The sequence below is a fragment of the Nannobrachium achirus genome (genome assembly GCF_963921795.1).
Source record: "Nannobrachium achirus genome assembly, chromosome: 7".
NCBI classification, from domain to species: domain Eukaryota; kingdom Metazoa; phylum Chordata; class Actinopteri; order Myctophiformes; family Myctophidae; genus Nannobrachium; species Nannobrachium achirus.
The window spans coordinates 13,428,232-13,445,949 of NC_137816.1; the positions used below are offsets into that span (position 1 = coordinate 13,428,232).

Sequence of the window (17,718 nt, forward strand, 5' to 3'; positions counted from 1 at the left end):
CCCCTCCCTGAGCTCCTCCCAGGTTGAGCACCTCCCTCACTCTCATAACCCGACCTCTTCCCTCTGTGTGGTACTGGTAAGCTGCGTCTCAAGTCCTTAAATAAATCAATCCTATTTCCTATTTCCTTGCTTGTATTGGGAGGGTCCTTTAAATTAAAATGGTTGAGAATCACTGCCATAGACTAGAGCCGAAAATCTTCTCTAATGGGGGTCCCCTGACCCTGGGGGGTCCCCTGACCCTGGCATATCTTTTCAAACACAGCACTGGTCCTGGCTTGACTCCTTGACATGAAAAAGAGAACCACTGGCACTGGCCTATCAGGCCTGTTCCATTCCTTGCCTGTGGATGGCAGCACATCTATCTGTCCCCAAACCATTCGGTCAGAAGAGGAAACAGGAAGCGTTTTCCACCAATGACATTCGTCCTCACTTGTGACTGAGCAAACTGTAAACAGTGTAAATATAGCTGTCATGTAGCTAGTGGGTACGCGCTACTCGACTTTAGCAAGTTCTCTGTGGATTCATTGAATAATAACAACAATGTCAAGCCGGGCCCTGCGAAGGCTGCGGGGGAAACAACGTGGACAAGAAGCTCTGGAGCTGCATGGAGATGTTGGGCGAGAAGAGCAGCAAGGAGAGGCTGGTGAGGAGTTAGAGGAGGAGGAGGAAGAAGGAGAAGAAGAAGCCGTTCTCCATCCAGCCAAGAACAGCAGCAGCAGAAAAGCTAAGAAAAATAAGAACCAGAAGAACCTCAGCAACATCTATGAGCTGGTAAGCTATGCATGCATTATTTATAACTGCTGTTGTTACTTGTTGGACTGAATGTGCGCCGCTGACGACTGCACTACACATTACAGTGTCATAAACATGAGGCGAGTTAACGTTAGCTTAGCCATTTTCCTTTTGCTTCCCGTTGGGTCTACACTGTTCCTTGTGTAACTAGTTGTTGAACACACGTTCAGCTCTGGTCCATAGCGCTAGAAGGAGTTATTCTAACGCTATGGACCATAGGAACAGACAGACAACATGGGGTAAAAAAGCAGCTTTTTATTTGGGTTGATGGCAGTGGTAATGCTGATGCAAGCTCTAATTACATTATACCACCCTGCCTGTAATATACACTATTACACTATTAAAAGTGTAGTGTGTGTGTGTGTGTGTGTGTGTGTGTGTGTGTGTGTGTGTGTGTGTTTGCAGTCCAACAATAGTTCTCAAATGGGATTAATGAACCTCAATTATTCCCAATAGTAGCTTTTCTAATTGAGTATTATTAGGAAGGAACACTTTCTATTACATGTCATTGTCATAACATAGGCTAATGGGGAGATTCCACTGTTGTCACTCAGAAAGGCTAAATAACAATCCACAATCAAACAGCTCATTAAAACAATATACAACAAATGGTTCATTAAATGATGTGGCCCTACGCCAACTAACATTTAATTCTTAATTTTAGAGCAGCAGTTTATATCTGCTTAGCTATGCTTTTCACTTCTCATCATGAACTAAGTACAGCATGAAATTGCTAGAGCAGAGTGAAGTGAGCACTAATGTAACCAACTGTATTTTCGTACTAATAGCTGAAGGTCCATTTTCACAGATAGGTGATGCAGAGAATGAGGCGGAGAAACTGTCAGCTGATGACGACACAGAGAAGGTTGTTGGGAGTGATGAACCTGGCAATGAAAAGAAGGATAATAGAAACACAGAGAAAATATGTCTAAAGCAAGAAGAAAAGTCGGCAAAGGTAAAAAAAAAAAAAAAAATTAACTCAAACTGAGTAGGACTGTCTTTGCTCCATTTCACTTTAGCATACGTTTTGCTAATCTAGCCATGAATATAATTTTCATCTCTTTGTTTCCTCAGTCTGGAGAAGGAAAAAAGAAGAAGAAAAAGAAGAAGAAAAAGATTAATCAAGGAGACACACAGGTAAAGTTACCTGGAAAGATTGGCTTTGCTTCAGCCAAATGGCAAGCTTTTAAATAGAGCTATTAATGAATGTTACTGTAGGTGGACTAGTACCTTCTGGGACCATGTTTATGCAGTACTTGAGTCATTTTATACTTAATTGGTGTCAATTGACTTGCCTCTTCTTTGGTTTCAGGAGGATGCAGCTGAGGATGATATTGATGCATTGCTGGAGACCATAGAGCGATCCAACGGTCTCACCTTGCAGAATGAAGATGTTGGGGGCTCAGACAGCAAGCCTGTATTATACGTGGAGCACAAGTGAGGAGGCCCTCTGTTGTTTACCTATTAACCATTAAACCCCAGCATCCCTATCACACAAGCTCACAATGCGTCGCAGCGCATTGATGTAACTGTAAGACTGATCTGAACCCACGTCTCTCATTGGGAGTCCAAATATCTGCCGCTCATCCAAGAAGGAGCTTATGAGCTTCAGACAGGGCTACTTGTCAACCTTAAACAGTTAAATCTTTGTGTGTGTGTGTGTGTGTGTGTGTGTGTGTGTGTGTGTGTGTGTGTGTGTGTGTGTGTGTGTGTGTGTGTGTGTGTGTGTGAAGACTTTAATGTTGTCTAGAGGCTACAAATGAATAACATATATTTCACAAGCTAACATAACACAAAAAAGTTAGTGTGGGAGGCTGATCAAATAAAAAATATGAACCAAACTGTGCGGTCTTGCACTATTTGAGATTGATTGGAATAGACATAATGTGCAGCTTGGATGGGCTTTTTATTCTCTAGATGTTATATGTCAGCTATTTGAAAGACCTTTACCTGTGTCTGTTTGTAAGGAATCTGAATCCAGACACAGAGCTGAAGCGGTACTTTGGGGCTCGTGCAGTTCTTGGAGATCAAAGGTAAAAATACATTCTTGAAGTTGGAGGGGTTTGGGTTTAAAGGTTTTGGGTGTATGATGCATACTGTGTTTGTCATTTATTTGTTTATTTGTCTTTGACAGACCTCGCCAGCGACAGCGGCAGTTCCATCGGAGCACCTGGATGACCATTCCTAAAGACACCTGGCCTCGCTTTAGCCGCCCAGGTACTTATTTACAGTTCTACATTTACAATTTAGCAGACGCTCTGATCCAGAGTGACTTAGAATAAGCAAGCATACATCAAATGCAGACAGTGCAGTGCCTCAGCAAGCTACGATCATAGGTAAACAAAGAACCTAGCATCAGTCTAAACAATATATTACCAGTAAGACTCCCTAATCAGGAGATAAGTGACCGTCAGGTCGTATGTATACACGCAGCCTCATGGTGGCACATGTGAGAAATAAGAGGCGGAGGTTGTGGTTTGCCAGCCAAGGAGAGTGTGTGCAAAGTTTGGCATGGATAGGGGCAACTTTGCCGGAGATAAGAGTAGGGCAAAAAGTGTGACGTGACAGACAGCCGGTGGAGCTTTTCATAGTAACTTGTGACAATCAAAATAATAATCTGTACATTGAAACTATAGGATACCAGGTTAACAATGAACCTGCCATCTGTCTAAATAACATTTCACCTTTGTGTAAGTCTGCATGGTTGTCAAGACTAGGTCAAGTGCCACGGGCTAAGGCGCAGTCTGAAGAGGCAAGTCTTCAGATTACAGTGGAAATCTGTTTCCTTTTTAGGCCAACATCAGTCAGTGTTTTGTACTCTAGTCTGTGTATGAAGCTAGCTGACAACCACCTTCTTCCTCACCAGAGAGAGAGAGACGGCAACAATGACCTTTCCCTGCGTGTCTCTTCCTGACAGTTCCTGCCAGAGCTGGCAGATGGATATTCATCATGATCTCAGTTAAACACAAAGCCAGGGAGAGAGAATATGAGAGTTACCGCACAGCAGCCAGTATATTTGTTCTGTTGTCTGTGTTTCTATGGCTTGTTGACCATATTCAGAAGAGAGGAGAACAATACTGTAGGTCTTGGAGTCTGGATGTGGCGGCGTATAATTCAGAGCCATCAAAGGGCTGTCTGGGCCTGCAAAGATTCCATTCCATTCCATTCCATCCTGTTATAAAAGATACAGTATCCAGTGATTAAGCATCAAAGTGTTTTGGTTTCCGATGTAAATCACATTATTTATTACGTACCAAAAGAACAGAACACACAATTTACAGTAGACTTTAAATATAGAATTCAATTCCAAACATTCTGATTTGTATGTGCATGTGTTGTTTACTACTAGTAAACATATCAACAACAGACAATTGGTTAAATCCCTGTATATTAACATACTGTCACTGGGTCCGTATTGTGAGTCTCAAAGCGGGCGAAAAAGTTATTTAAATCATCCGGTAGAGAGGCCGAGGTGTTAATAAAGTCAGGCTTGGGTTTGTAGTCCGTAATTGCCTGTAGTCCTCTCCACATTCGCCGTGAGTCACAGCCACTGTAGTTTCGTACTGGGATGCAATTATCCACACAGAATTTGACATAGCTAGTGACAGAATCAGCGTAATCATCCAAATTTGTGGCTTGATCTTTGAAGATGGACCAGTCTGTAGATTCAAAGCAGCCCTGAAGTTTGGATACGTTATTTGTGGACCAGCACTGTACAGATCTCACCGTGGGCTGTTCACGCTTCACTCTCTGCTTGTAGGCTGGTAGTAGAAGCACGGATCGGTGGTCGGATTTCCCAAAGTGAGGGCGCTGGATCGCTCTGTAGGCAGCCTTGATAGTGGAGTAACAGTGATCGAGCTTCTTGTTTTCTCACGTGTTGGTAGAAATTTGGTAACACAGATTTCAAGTTGCAGTGGTTAAAGTCCCCCGCCACGATTGATATGGCCTCCGGGTATACGTTCTCCTGCTTGCTAATGACTTCACTCAGCTCTTCAAGAGCCTCTGCTGCCCTCACTTCTGGTGGAATGTAGACAGCCGTTAGCAACACGCAGGGGAACTCCCTGGGGAGATAGAATGGTCTACACCTTAGTGTTAAATGTTCCAACACTGGCGAACAGTGCTGAGAGGCTATAACCACATTAGTGCACCAAGAGTTGTTGATGAGAAACATTACACCACCAGCCTTAGTCTTTCCTGTGTTTGCCGTGGAACGGTCCGTGCGAAACACAGAGAAACCCTCTGGTTGTACCGCCCTGTCCGGTATGTCGGGGCTCAACCACGTCTCTGTGAAACAAAACGCACAGCAGTTCTTTATGTCCCTTTGAGAGCACAACCGGCTTCGGAGTTCGTCCATCTTGTTGTCAAGAGACTGAAAGTTGGCCAACAACATGCTGGGAATCGGGGGTCGAATGGGGTGCCCTCGTAGCTTCACCAGGACACCACCTTGCTTCCCTATCTTCCTTCTGTGGCCGTTCCGCCATGGTGGATCCGCCGGGTTGTTGTTGTGTAACTCTAATAGTGCAAGACGCATTTTGTGCAAAGACAGTGACATACAACATCAAGACAAGCAATAAGGCGAGAGCAGCTCTCAGCATGTCGCCCTGGTACGGCGCCATCTTGGAGAGTCTCTCTCTGGAAAGTCTTCTCACTGTCACTCATCTTTGCTCCTCTATATCTATTCATGAAACCTGTCTGTGTTTCTCTGTCCCGGGATTAACTGAAACCAACGCTTTCCGAGAACCAAAAAAAAACATGATTGCTGGCATTTGTCTGTCAGCGTGTCGAGTTGGTGGGTCCGCAATATTCTGTTCAAATCTTCATCGAATCCTTGTAAACTGGTGTTTGAGGTTAACAGGTGCAAAAAATGCCTTCTTGCACTGCACGGCAATCCTTTGTTGATAGTGCTGGAAAGATGAAACATCCTGCATAACATGCATATACACAGAGAAATGCGTTAATTTAGTCCCCAGCCCCCCCATGAGAAATAACCTTCTCACTGCTAGCTGTTCCACATACTGAGAGGGGCAGTACAACCAATAATTTGTTAGTGCTGGCGGTAGCCGCAAGCTACTTTAATCAGAGATGCATTTACTTCACAAGTTAACAGAGGCCACATTGATACTACACTGTGTGCGTGTGATGTCACAATAAAGACCAAACCATAGTGTTACAGTAGATGAATCAAATGTGGCAGAGCTTTCTTCTAGCTGTGTGTGAACTCTAGACTACAAATATTATCAATACAATTTAGGCATTTATTTGAAGTGCAAAACTGAAACAAGCTGAGTCTAGTCTATGAGTTTCTAGTCTAGTCAGTTAACAACAAGGTACTGTAAATATTTACCGTCACATCAATAGAGTGCAGCCAGATAGAACATAGTTGTGCCTGGAAGAAACTTTGATACCAGGTCATTTATGAACTCAAAGTAGCTACTGTCTGAACAACATGCATCTAAATCACATTCTTAACATTTGTGGTAAAAAAAGAAAACCCAACTAAGCTATGAAATAAAACATGAAAAGTAGAAGAAATTACCAAAATCTATCTGCATATTTAACTATCATCAAAAGTGATACATGTCATGGACAGTGAGTGAATTGCTAGGGGGTGAGGGAGAAACTGCAGTTCTACTTCTGACTGCAACAAGGAGTTAATTCCACACTTAAGCTGGCAATACACTACAAGATAATGGGGCCGACTGAATCGGGTAGAATTAAACACTACAGGATCATTTCTTCAGATTATTTTACCAGATAATCTAAACGGGCTCAGACTAGCCGTTTTGAACAGTCGGGCGCTCCGCACGCTACAGGATTCTATCCCGATTGAGTCGGGCTCGAACACAGCAATAATAAATAATATAATGAATACAAGATGCCACGGGGGCTGTTCTGAGAGCTGTGCTTTGCAACACGCACGCACACGCACTGACGCACATACAAACACATGACGTTATCCACTGACTCAACACACAACACCGCCTCACGCAACGAAAAAAAAAAGCTTCAATATGGAAGTTGTGTCCTATTTTGACGATAATATGAGTTCACTTTGTCAAGTTTCATGTACATCCAGCTCTGACATCCCCTCTCCTGCGCTAGTGCTGCTCCGTCCTTCTCATGGTGCCTGATTTATGATTAGTCGTATGACTGTGTAGCGCACCCAGAACAAGATCTCCAAGACCAAACTGTGTCTGTCCCGTGCCACGTTGTAGGCTTGTAGATCAGGATGGGCGTGACGGCGTGTACTTCTTTGACTCGCAAGTAGAGATGGGATTTATGGTTCTTTGAAGTGAGCCGGATCTCTGGGATCCGTTCCTTTCAAAGAGCCGTTCAAAAGACTGGCCCATTAGTTACTTTGTCGATTTTGATTATAATTACAACAAATAACGGCCATTTGAAAATTGCCGATCTACAAGCTCACAATGTGTTGCATTGTGAGCTTGTAGATCGGCTATTTTCAAAAGATTTTTCTACATTTTATTCATTGGAAAATCTGTGAAACAGGACATTCTGCCTACTTTCTACTATTGGTACTCTGTAGGCTACCTTAATTAAATGTTGAATGATACCAATACGTTTGTACTTTTACTCAAGTATATTAACATTCCAAAAACCTCTACTTGTGGCAGAGTATTTCCACATTGATTGCAGTAGGCTATTTTCCCACCACTGTTCATTAGAAAGGAACGGCTCCCTACTGCGAACCGGATCCCATCGTTCATTTCAAAGAGCCGTTCAAAATACTCGATTCGTTCGCGAACGTCCCACCTACTTGCAAGGGATGTGTGCTGGTCGCAGTCTTTCTTCTGTTTGTTTGATATGCGCAGCACTGCCGTTGAGTTTTAATTTAAATCCCAATCATTCATGATACAACCTGAAGGACGGACGGACGCTATGAAAAGTGTGTCTGTGTGCGGGCGCGCGCGTGTATGTGTGTGTGTGTGTGAGTGAGTGAGAGGCAGAGGGAGAGGTGGAGAGAAAAAAAAGAGATGGATCTGTCAGTCAGATGTATGCTCAGAGACTTGTCTATCAGCGGCTGCTGTAACTATTTTCTCTCAGTCCCCTGCTGCTCTTCCAGTCTTCCAGACCAGTACTGATCCAGGAAAATATCAAACATGTTTGAAAAGAGTCGGGCTACCCCCGATCGTCCTCCGAGCCACTCGGCTGGGCTCCGAGTTGATCTGTGAGACCTCACGCTAGACGACGTTCATGCCCGATTGTCGGGCCCGTTTCAGTCGGTGGCAGCCCGATTGTCGGGAGGGTAATTAAATAGCCCATTATCGGCTAGTGTAGGACCGCTTTTAGGGAGCCAGGAGGGAGAAGAGTCTAGTAGTGTCCAGGGTTTTTTAGGGAAGACGACATTCCTGTGTTAGCTGATCAATGTGAGTTGTAGGGTTGGATCATCATGTCTGAGGAAGAGGTACCAGGCTCGATACATCACCTTGGTGGTAATCTAAATAATGAAAAATAGTATACCTTTGCAGGAGGATCCAGTGTGCATAGTCTATTTCTCTTTTAATGTGTCTCTGCTAGAGCCCTTCCTATACATAAGTCTCATGGATATATCAATAACCTTTGGACATCGGACATTGGTCATTATTTCACAGATGTGGCTTGATTGTTTTCTTTTTTTTTTTACAGTAGGCCTATACTTGTCTTTTAGAACGTTGAAACTGCCATTTTACTAGGAACTACCCAGTAGACATATAACACAAGTGAACTGCTTAGCAGCCATCTCATTGATTGTCCAAAACCATTCTTTTAAAAACAGATTGTGGCATGTGGATGGCCCTGGTTTGTTAAGGAATGAAAAACCTCATTGAACCATATTCAAATGTTTGAGTAGAAATTGCCATCTCGTACTGTGGTAGTTTTTTTCTTATTGGTTGTGATGTACTGTATAGCTCATCAGCTCGCCATGTCTCTCTGCAGGCATCTCAATGACACTACTGCAGTCTCAGGATGGCCTACAGTACTTCACTTTTGAGCACAGTCGTGACTACCAGCAAGTACAGTTTAAGTTCCTGGATGCAGTGGAGTCCATGGATCCCAACAACATTGTGGTAAGAAAATCAATGCCCTTGATGGTTAAGCATGTTCGGCAGAATGAGATCCAAAGATTTGTAGTCACATACTTGCAATTAATAATTGTTTACCAAACAGTTTTGTAAATCCTATTTTTCAGTTAACACATCGGATGCCCACGTGATCTCTGACGTCTTATTTGCTGGTGCCCATGGCAACGCGTCATTTTACCTACCGGCGAGAGTACTGGCGAGAAAAGTAATCCGAGTAAATGTAATCCGAGTATGTCCTGTTTATTTCGCGAAAATCTTTTCTTTCAGTCAGGACCGTTTTTTATCATTTCTAAGCCACAGTGTTTGTGTTACGGCATGTAGAAGAGGCTGCCGTTTTGAGAAAAAAATGAAAAAAGGAAGAGAATCCGGAGAAAACAGCATTTTTGTGCAGCCGGTAAACAGGAAGTCAACGAGCCACACAGCACGTCCGGGTGACGTAATTGCGCGCTGCATGTTGGGAAATGGAGTTGTTTCATCACCGCGGTAGCCAAGTGCAGTAGCTACAGTACAGTATAGTTTACTGTACAACGCGTCAAACGCGTCGTTGGGCACTCGTAAAGATCAAAGAGATTGACGCGTAGACACCACGTGGGCACCCGATGTGTTAATTATTTTATATACTCATACACACAAACATATTGACAAAAGCTCAGATTTTTGGAAGAATTACACAAGCTCATTTTAGTAAGCAATACAGTATATCTACATATCAATAGAATATTGTCAACCATATCCTATGTCGAAATCCTTTCTATAACGCACTAATCACTAATCACCAGTTTCTGTTATTTTCAGGAAACCAGATAATAAACAGGATTAACTTTGGTTTGAGTGACCTCTAAATATTTAGTGAAGATATTTAGTCAAGTTTAATCTCCCTACTGTATATCCACTTTCTAATCTATGTTCATGTATATCACACAAACCGTCATCCCTACTCAAATATCAATCTCTCCTCTCCTCTCAGGTCCTGCTACAGATGAATCCCTATCACATAGATTCCCTGCTCCAGCTGTCTGATGTCTGCCGTATACAGGAGGATCAGGAGATGGCTCGAGACCTAATTGGTGAGAATCATAGGTTTAGGATTGAGTCAAATATGGGTGTTTCGTGGTATGTTTTGATGATTGGTTCCCATGCTCTGGAGGGGCGGTCACATTCATAGTAGATCGGGTGGATTTTGGCAGACAGAGTGCAGTGAAGTTAGAAATTGCACATTTCATTGCACAGGATAATAACAACAACGATGTCATGAGATGTCGGAAGATCATCTGAAGGCCTTCAACGTGCTTGTAGATCTATGCTTTTCGGCTTAAAGCGGCGGGTCATAGTCTTTCTGCCGCTCCCCATTCGGCCTGGTTGCAAAAAAACATCTCCCGTGGAGGTCAAGGAACCGCCATGTTTTCAGACTGTTATTAGAGTCATAATTGATTTCATGTAATTTGTTTTTGTTTTTCATTGATTGAATACTTTATAGACAAGTTTGAAAACAGTACATTACTACATCTGATGGAGATGCACCATAATTTAAAGGTCGGATCACTCGGATGAATATGCACAGTATGGCTGTCATATGATCGGTTTTGTATTCCTCCCTATATGGTCACAATTAGGTTACATGGGTTTGCCCTGGCCTGTTTGTCCTCTTATTTATTTCAACGTATGCTTTTACTCTCCTACTGTATCTCTTCAACTTTCTTTTGTCCTGCTTCACCATGCCTTTTAAAATACTAGAAGGGGAGACTTTCTACATACATTTTGAAAGAAATGGTTATTCCAGACATTACATCAACATATTGCATCTATGGCCTCTTTCTTCTGCTGTTCATGATTATATTATCACAAAAAAACCCTGCCAAAACATGTGATTTCCCTTTCAGCGGCTCCAATTAACTAATTTGAACAATTTGATGTTGGAATAATTTATCTCGACTGGCTTGTTTCCTGTAACTAAATTTACTTGCGTGATGTAAGGAATGGTTTAACCATGGGTGTTTCTGGTGACATTTTTGGGACCTGCACAGCAAATGTTAAAATTGGTGCATACTGCATTTTAACACCAGTCTCTGATCTGATGCTACCTCCTCACTTGGAGATCCAGTAATCACAGTATTCAGACCAATACATATGACAACATCAAAACAGATTTAATGCAATCAGTGATGGGCATTGGACTCATGGCGGTCCTGTTACACCAGACACTATTCGTTTTCTGTATGTGCGGTGCGTGACCCTTTAAAGTTGTACCATGTAACTTTTTTTATAAAACAAATCTTAAAATTGTCCTAACTGTTAAATCGCTAAAGTTTTAGAACACCCGCTCCGTTATTTTCAGATTCTGAAGCCTTCTCTTTATATGTTTTCTATGATCCTGGCCGTGGACCGGATTTCGCGCCAAAATGACGTAATCTGCATCATCTGTATATGTTGTGTATACGTTGCCCAATCACATCACCGATCATGCACACATGGTACACTACCGGCCAATCACAGCGCATCTTGAAGTGGGGTCGCCATATTTGTAGTCGCCCGTGTGTCTCTTTACTCAAAAGGTAATCTCGCCTACCAGGCAGGGTGAAGTAGTCCGTTTCTCCGGAATGCCTGAACGCACAGGAACCAGGGACCCCTCTAAAGATAGCTCTCGGCGTTGTGGAGGCAGACGCGGGGGTGTGAAGGTACGAAAAACGGGCGAAAGACGCGAACGCGACCGCGGTTTGCTATAGGGCTACTGACCACTAGTTGAGCATCTTACACAGTATAGCTTTAACAAAGCAACAATACAATTATTTTTCTATAATGTATTCAAATGTGTGTAAAATGAGCACTACGTTGTAGGCAATGCAAGGCAGCATGTTTATGACAAGGCACCGTTAATATAGTTACAATCAGATGCCTGAACTATAAATGTTGAAATCTTGTGTTAATATGACATAATGGCACTATAAGACAATTACAAGGGGAATCCACGTCAGTGTAATGCCATCCCACCCATTTTGATCGTACCAAAGAACAAATTCAGATAAGAAACAAATGATTACCGCAGGGGTTAAAGTTCTCAGTCCTGGGTACTAATTTCAGTCTTGAGGATTCCATAGGGGCTGTTTCTGAGATCAGTGCAGATGCACCAAAAAATAAATAGGGGGGAGGTGTAGCGATGGCCGCGGCGTGAATGACAGTCGTCAAAAGGCTAGTCAAGTGATCTCCAAACTAAAAAGCAGTTATAATTTCAAGATATGAGTATTTGAATTGGCCAGACTAGCATAGAATACAACAGAACTTCAGAAGATACTTCTATAAAATGAAGCATGGATTGGCATACGCACATTCAGTGAAGGCAGTTCAGAACTTCACAAATATTGGTGTGCGCTGTGCACGCCTGTGCACGCCATCACATATTGGGACATTGTCTGAAAATAAATTTCAGTCTTGCAATGGGGACTATGGGATAACAGACGGTATAACTGTTGCATCACATCAAATATTTTGGAGGTGAAGAAATGACTGGTGTTTGTTCCATCCTCAGAGAGAGCCTTGTACAGCTTTGAATGCGCTTTCCACCCGTTGTTCAGTCTGACCTCAGGGAGCAGCAGACTGGACTATCTCCGACCAGAGAACAGGTAGGTCTTTTCCCACCACCTGGCAAAAGCTTCACTGTGTGAGGTTACTTTTGAGTTAAATCATGATACTAGTTTGTCTGACATAGTCTATATTCATTCTGCTGTATTTTGTTTCTATTGTGTTTTTGCTTGCTGTTGGGAAGAAACATTTCCCCCTTCCTGTCCGCAGGGCATTTTATTTGGCTCTTTATAAGCACATGATGTTCTTGGAGAAGAGGGGATGCCCACGGACGGCCTTGGAGTACTGCAAATTGATCCTGAGGTACATACTGTAGGGACACCTATTGGAGAGATAAGAGAAGGACGGAACATTTGAGGAAATGTTGTTTATATGCCATTTATCATGCTTGGTAACAACTGATACACTGGAGAACATAACATGGGATTATATTTCATGCATATCTAGTGTATATTAAAATGAATTGACAGGTAGCATGGTCATCAAATTATTGGCTTGGGAATGTGACAAAAAAAAGCTTGTAGCTTATCCAAATAATAACATTATAATCTACAATTTTCATCAAACACAGGTCATGGGCAACCTTTTATCTAACATTAAACTTTTTTTTTCTCTCATCTTGCCATGCATTTGTCATTCTTTAATCTCTTGTTCAACCCTCTCTCCCATCTCACTATCAGTTTGGACCCAGATGCTGATCCACTCTGCATGCTGCTGCTCGTTGACTTTTTGACACTGCGTTCCAGAGAATATCACTTACTCCTCCGCTTGTACCAGGACTGGGAGGTGAGTCTGAGAGAGAGAGAGAGAGAGTGAGAGAGAGAGAGAGAGAGAGAGAGAGAGAGAGAGAGAGAGAGAGAGAGAAGGGGAGGGGGCCAGGGGAAGGAGCAAAGGCTCTTGCAGGCAGGGGAGAGAGATATATATATGTCACAGTTTTTTTGAGTTTCAGTGAAATTGAGAACAGGAGCGCTCGTCGTGCGGCGCAGGGCGGAACAAGCGGTGGCTTTGATTCACAACAACGACGATAACGTAGCGTCGGCAGGAATGATGGCGCCTCACCCCACGGAGGTTAGGGTTAAGGTTAGGGTTAGGCATAGTTTTACAGAGGTTAAGGTTAGGGTTAGGGTTAGAGTTAGGCATAGTAAGCTAATAGCTAAACACAGCTGAGCTAGGCTAGTGGATAAACAACAAAAGAGGTGTCACAAACGAGTGACGTCAGCGACTACACAAGTGAATGGCTGTTGTCCCCATCTCATGGTGAATACGCAGAATTACACAGGTGCGCTGATAAGAGACTATCAAGGTGAATTGATCCAGGTGATGTTAGGGGTGTGTGGTGAACGACAAAACGAGCGCTCTTACCCCAATCTCACTGAGTTACCCAAACTGTTTTCTTTTCTTTTTTTCTTCTACTTCTTTTTTTTTTGCCTCAGGAGCATAGAAATCTGTCCCAGTTGCCAAACTTTGCATTCTCTGTGGCAATGAGCCATTTCCACCTGGGCCAGCAAGAAGACCTAGCACCAGAGGAGAGAGACAGACAAAGACACAAGGCTGACCTGCTCCTACAGAAGGCTCTTATCATGTTCCCTGGAGGTTAGACACACATGTGCACATTGCACACACACAATTCTACAAACAGGGACGGACATGTATAACAATTAAAGAGGCGGTGCCATAGTTTTGTACTTTTTCTGGTTTTCATGTGTCTAGGAGGTTGACAGTACTTCATTAGACCCCCTGGTGTGGTTGTTATGAGCAATTATGTATTGCCTTTCTATTTGGGTTTTAGCTGGAGGCTGCCACCTTGTAGGGCCAAACGTGCCGATCCAAAAACACAGATACTTATTACATCACAGAATCGACCCCTCCCCTAATTACCATTCACCCAACATACGTGGGTGTGGCTAACTTCAGCTGGGTCACCACCCACCCGGACAACCACGCATACCAATGAACTGGTGGGTGTGGCCACATAAAAACATCATTTTAACTCTTTCTGTTCACTTTTTTGGAAAAAATCTTCCTCCTAGTATAATCATAATAGTAGATAATCATGTTTTATAGAGGGAAAAAATCATGGCACCCGCACTTTAAGCATGCCTGTACATAAACTGACATTTTCACCTGTTTTTTTTCTTCCCAGTATTGATGCCGCTATTGGATCGGTGCGGCGTGCAGCCAGATGCGACAGTATCGTCGCATGAGTTCTTTGGCCCAAAAAGTCAGATGGGGTAAACGATCACATCCAGACAATATTTCAGTCAGCCTAATATGATTACATCAGTCTCTATTTCCGTGAAGTCATGCTAGCTTTTACAAGAAGAGAATATTTAATTAGAATCAGTCACTAAAACAGTCAATACATAAATAGTTAATAGTTAATTCCCTTTTTTACTTTTGTTCTTCCCCACCCACTGCTCCCTTGCCCTTCCCCAACTATGCTGTTTTTTTTTTTTATCCCTTCTGCATCCGTCTCTCCAGGCAGTCCCCTGCACTGTCAGAGTTGATTGGTCTTTATGTAGGGAGGACTCATGACTTGTGGAGAGAAGGAGGGGTCCTACTCTGGCTGGAGGAGTGTGTCAAGGAGGTGTTGCGCCGAGTCGATACCAAAGATCCCCTGGTGGAGGACTGCCAAAATAAGTACGATCCCTGTGATCTGCCCCTCTTCCTCTGCTCCACATTGTCTGTGCACTGTAGTTCAGCTGTTTCAACTTTCAATAACAGTTTGATTAAACCTTGAATACAGTGGTCGAGTCGGTGAATGCCATGATTTTATAAGTATGCATGAACCTCTTATCCTTTTTCTGTTTAAAGACAGCATTGCATGCTTCATATTAATAATATCCAAAATATATAGTCATCTAACCATTTATTAACTCATACCCTGCGAAAAAATATGTTTTCTATAATAAAAACGTCTTTTTAACTATGGCCCTCCCTGCCAGACGTCTTCTGGACGTCTTTTAAAAAAAAAAAAAATATATATATATATATATATATATATATATTTTTTTTTTACCCATACCAACCCCATCTTTCAAACATGGCAGCCATGTTTGTTTACATTTGAAGAAAACATAAGGGCTGCCTTCTCCTGAATGCCTGAATGGATTTCCAAGCGGATGTTTTTGTTTGAAAGCTGTGAAAAGCATGCACATGCATAGTGCATGATCTGTGCACGAATGTGTGCACCAGCGTGCACACTATTTTTTTAACCCTTTGTTGGCGAAACGGCAATATAAGAGGTCCCACTTTAAATATGGCACAGACTGAGTTAAATGTCAACTGTGGTTGAAATTTGTCCAATTCAGGAGTATCATTAGCGGTATTGCTTTTTTCGGACGTTTTTCGCTCGGAGTCGTCCCGGACCACCGCCGCGGACCACTGGAGCTGCGCCGCAAACCACCGCGACCGATACAAATCTGTGGAGGGGTAGAACGTATGGTAGAACGTAATTTTCTGGCCAGGATTTGGGGATTAAGAGGTTAAGAATCCTTCACCATGGTAAACACTGTAGCTGAGCGTGGCTACTTCCTGAAGACCATGGCAGATAAGCTGTGATTGGCCGGTAGTGTATCATGTGTGTATGATCCGCGATGTGATTGGCCAACGTATACAGATGATGCAGATGACGCTATTTTTCCGCGAAAACCGGAAAATTTGTTTTATAAAAAAAGTTACATGGTATAACTTTAAAGTTATACCATGTAACTTTTTTTATAAAACAAATCTTAAAATTGTCCTAACTGTTAAATCGCTAAAGTTTTAGAACACCCACTCCGTTATTTTCAGCTTCTAAAGCCTTCTCTTTATATGTTTTCTATGATCCTGGCCGGGGTCCGGTTTTCGCGGAAAAATAGCGTCATCTGCATCATCTGTATACGTTGTGTATACGTTGGCCAATCACATCGCAGATCATACACACATGATACACTACCGGCCAATAACCGACTCTTCAGGAAGTAGCTTCCCTCAGCAACCAGTGTTTACGATGGTGAAGGATTCTTAACCTCTTATTCCCCAAATCCTGCTCAGAAAATTACGTTCTACCACTCCATGGATTCGTATCTGTTGCGGTGGTTTGCGGCGCCGCTCCGGTGGTCCGCGGCGGTGGTACGCAGTGACTCCGGGCGAAAAACGGGTGAAAAAAGCAATACCGCGACTGACCACTAGTTTAGCAACTTACACAGTATAGCTTTAAGGTTGTTGATTTATTTCCATTTATATTTGTTACTGTTAGAAATGTTGAACGGGAACCTCCCCCCCCCCCCCCCCCATATCTATCTTCCTCTCAGCCCTCTGGAGTCACTGGATTGGGTCACCCATTCTCGAAGTCAGCCTTAGCATGTTTAGTTTTTTTTTCCTGTGATTGTTATAGGAGAAAGCAGAGGTACCAGAGTGCACCACGGAACATACATCGCCATGTTCTCCTCTCTGAGATCAAAGAAGCCACATCCTCTCTTCCTCTGGTGGGTGACACTACTGTCTTTGTCTCTGAATGGAATGTCACATTAGCACGTGTGTGCCTTGGATCTAGTAAATGCCCCATTTACTATTTTTAGTTAACACTAGGTCAGTAATAGGAGTCACTAGGACTTTGTTGATTCCGACGTTTCTGCTCCAACTGCTATATTTTTGATGATAAGTGTTTGTGACACCTCCACAACTGTACTCACAGTGTACAGGGGTCATTAAAACAAAACTTGTTGTAACATTTACTGATCAAGAATTATGATCCCTCCCAAGTAGTTTATATTACGTTTGAGGGGGCAGGTAATGCCAACCACGGATTCTTGGGACGTTTTAATTTAATTTGTTCTTCATGAGAAGTCGGTCTAGTCGGTGCTGTGTCGGTACACTTGTGTTGAGGACATTATTTAAAATAATTAAAACATTAATTTCCTGACGATATTTCTAGGCTATTTGATGCTAGTGACACAGTACAATGTTGCATAATGTACATTTATGTGGTAAAAATGTGGCATCTCAAATATGACAGGAAAGGTGAGAACCAATGAAAATTACAAATTGGCTGTCTCGGTTTGAGGCCACGTTTCAAACACTTAATGAGAAATGGTTGATTAGATTTGTATGGCTCAGAGATGTGTGCCTAATCTCACAGGCTGTCGCTTAACCCCTTAAAGTAATACTGTGTAACCTTTCCAATTAAACCCACGTTATTTTGATATAATCTTTCACTCAATCTGAATGTGAAAATAATCATCATCGTCATTTTATTTTCTAATCAGGCTTTTGTGAGCACTGAGCA

At 42.7% G+C, this 17,718-nt stretch overlaps 1 protein-coding gene across 1 annotated transcript in view; it reads left to right on the forward strand.

Moving 5' to 3' along the window:
- The first annotated feature begins 467 nt into the window (after positions 1-467).
- Positions 468-17,718, forward strand: part of tcf25 (TCF25 ribosome quality control complex subunit) — a 40,112-nt gene continuing 22,861 nt past the window's right edge. The window contains exons 1-15 of the mRNA XM_080729984.1: positions 468-771; positions 1,601-1,747; positions 1,867-1,929; positions 2,105-2,229; positions 2,760-2,825; positions 2,927-3,009; positions 8,728-8,858; positions 9,841-9,940; positions 12,397-12,490; positions 12,660-12,752; positions 13,130-13,235; positions 13,883-14,042; positions 14,593-14,680; positions 14,931-15,089; positions 16,828-16,918. Of these exons, the coding sequence (XP_080586110.1) occupies positions 541-771; positions 1,601-1,747; positions 1,867-1,929; positions 2,105-2,229; positions 2,760-2,825; positions 2,927-3,009; positions 8,728-8,858; positions 9,841-9,940; positions 12,397-12,490; positions 12,660-12,752; positions 13,130-13,235; positions 13,883-14,042; positions 14,593-14,680; positions 14,931-15,089; positions 16,828-16,918 (1,737 nt within the window). The 5' untranslated portion in view covers positions 468-540. The remainder of the gene's footprint in view (positions 772-1,600; positions 1,748-1,866; positions 1,930-2,104; positions 2,230-2,759; positions 2,826-2,926; positions 3,010-8,727; positions 8,859-9,840; positions 9,941-12,396; positions 12,491-12,659; positions 12,753-13,129; positions 13,236-13,882; positions 14,043-14,592; positions 14,681-14,930; positions 15,090-16,827; positions 16,919-17,718) is intronic.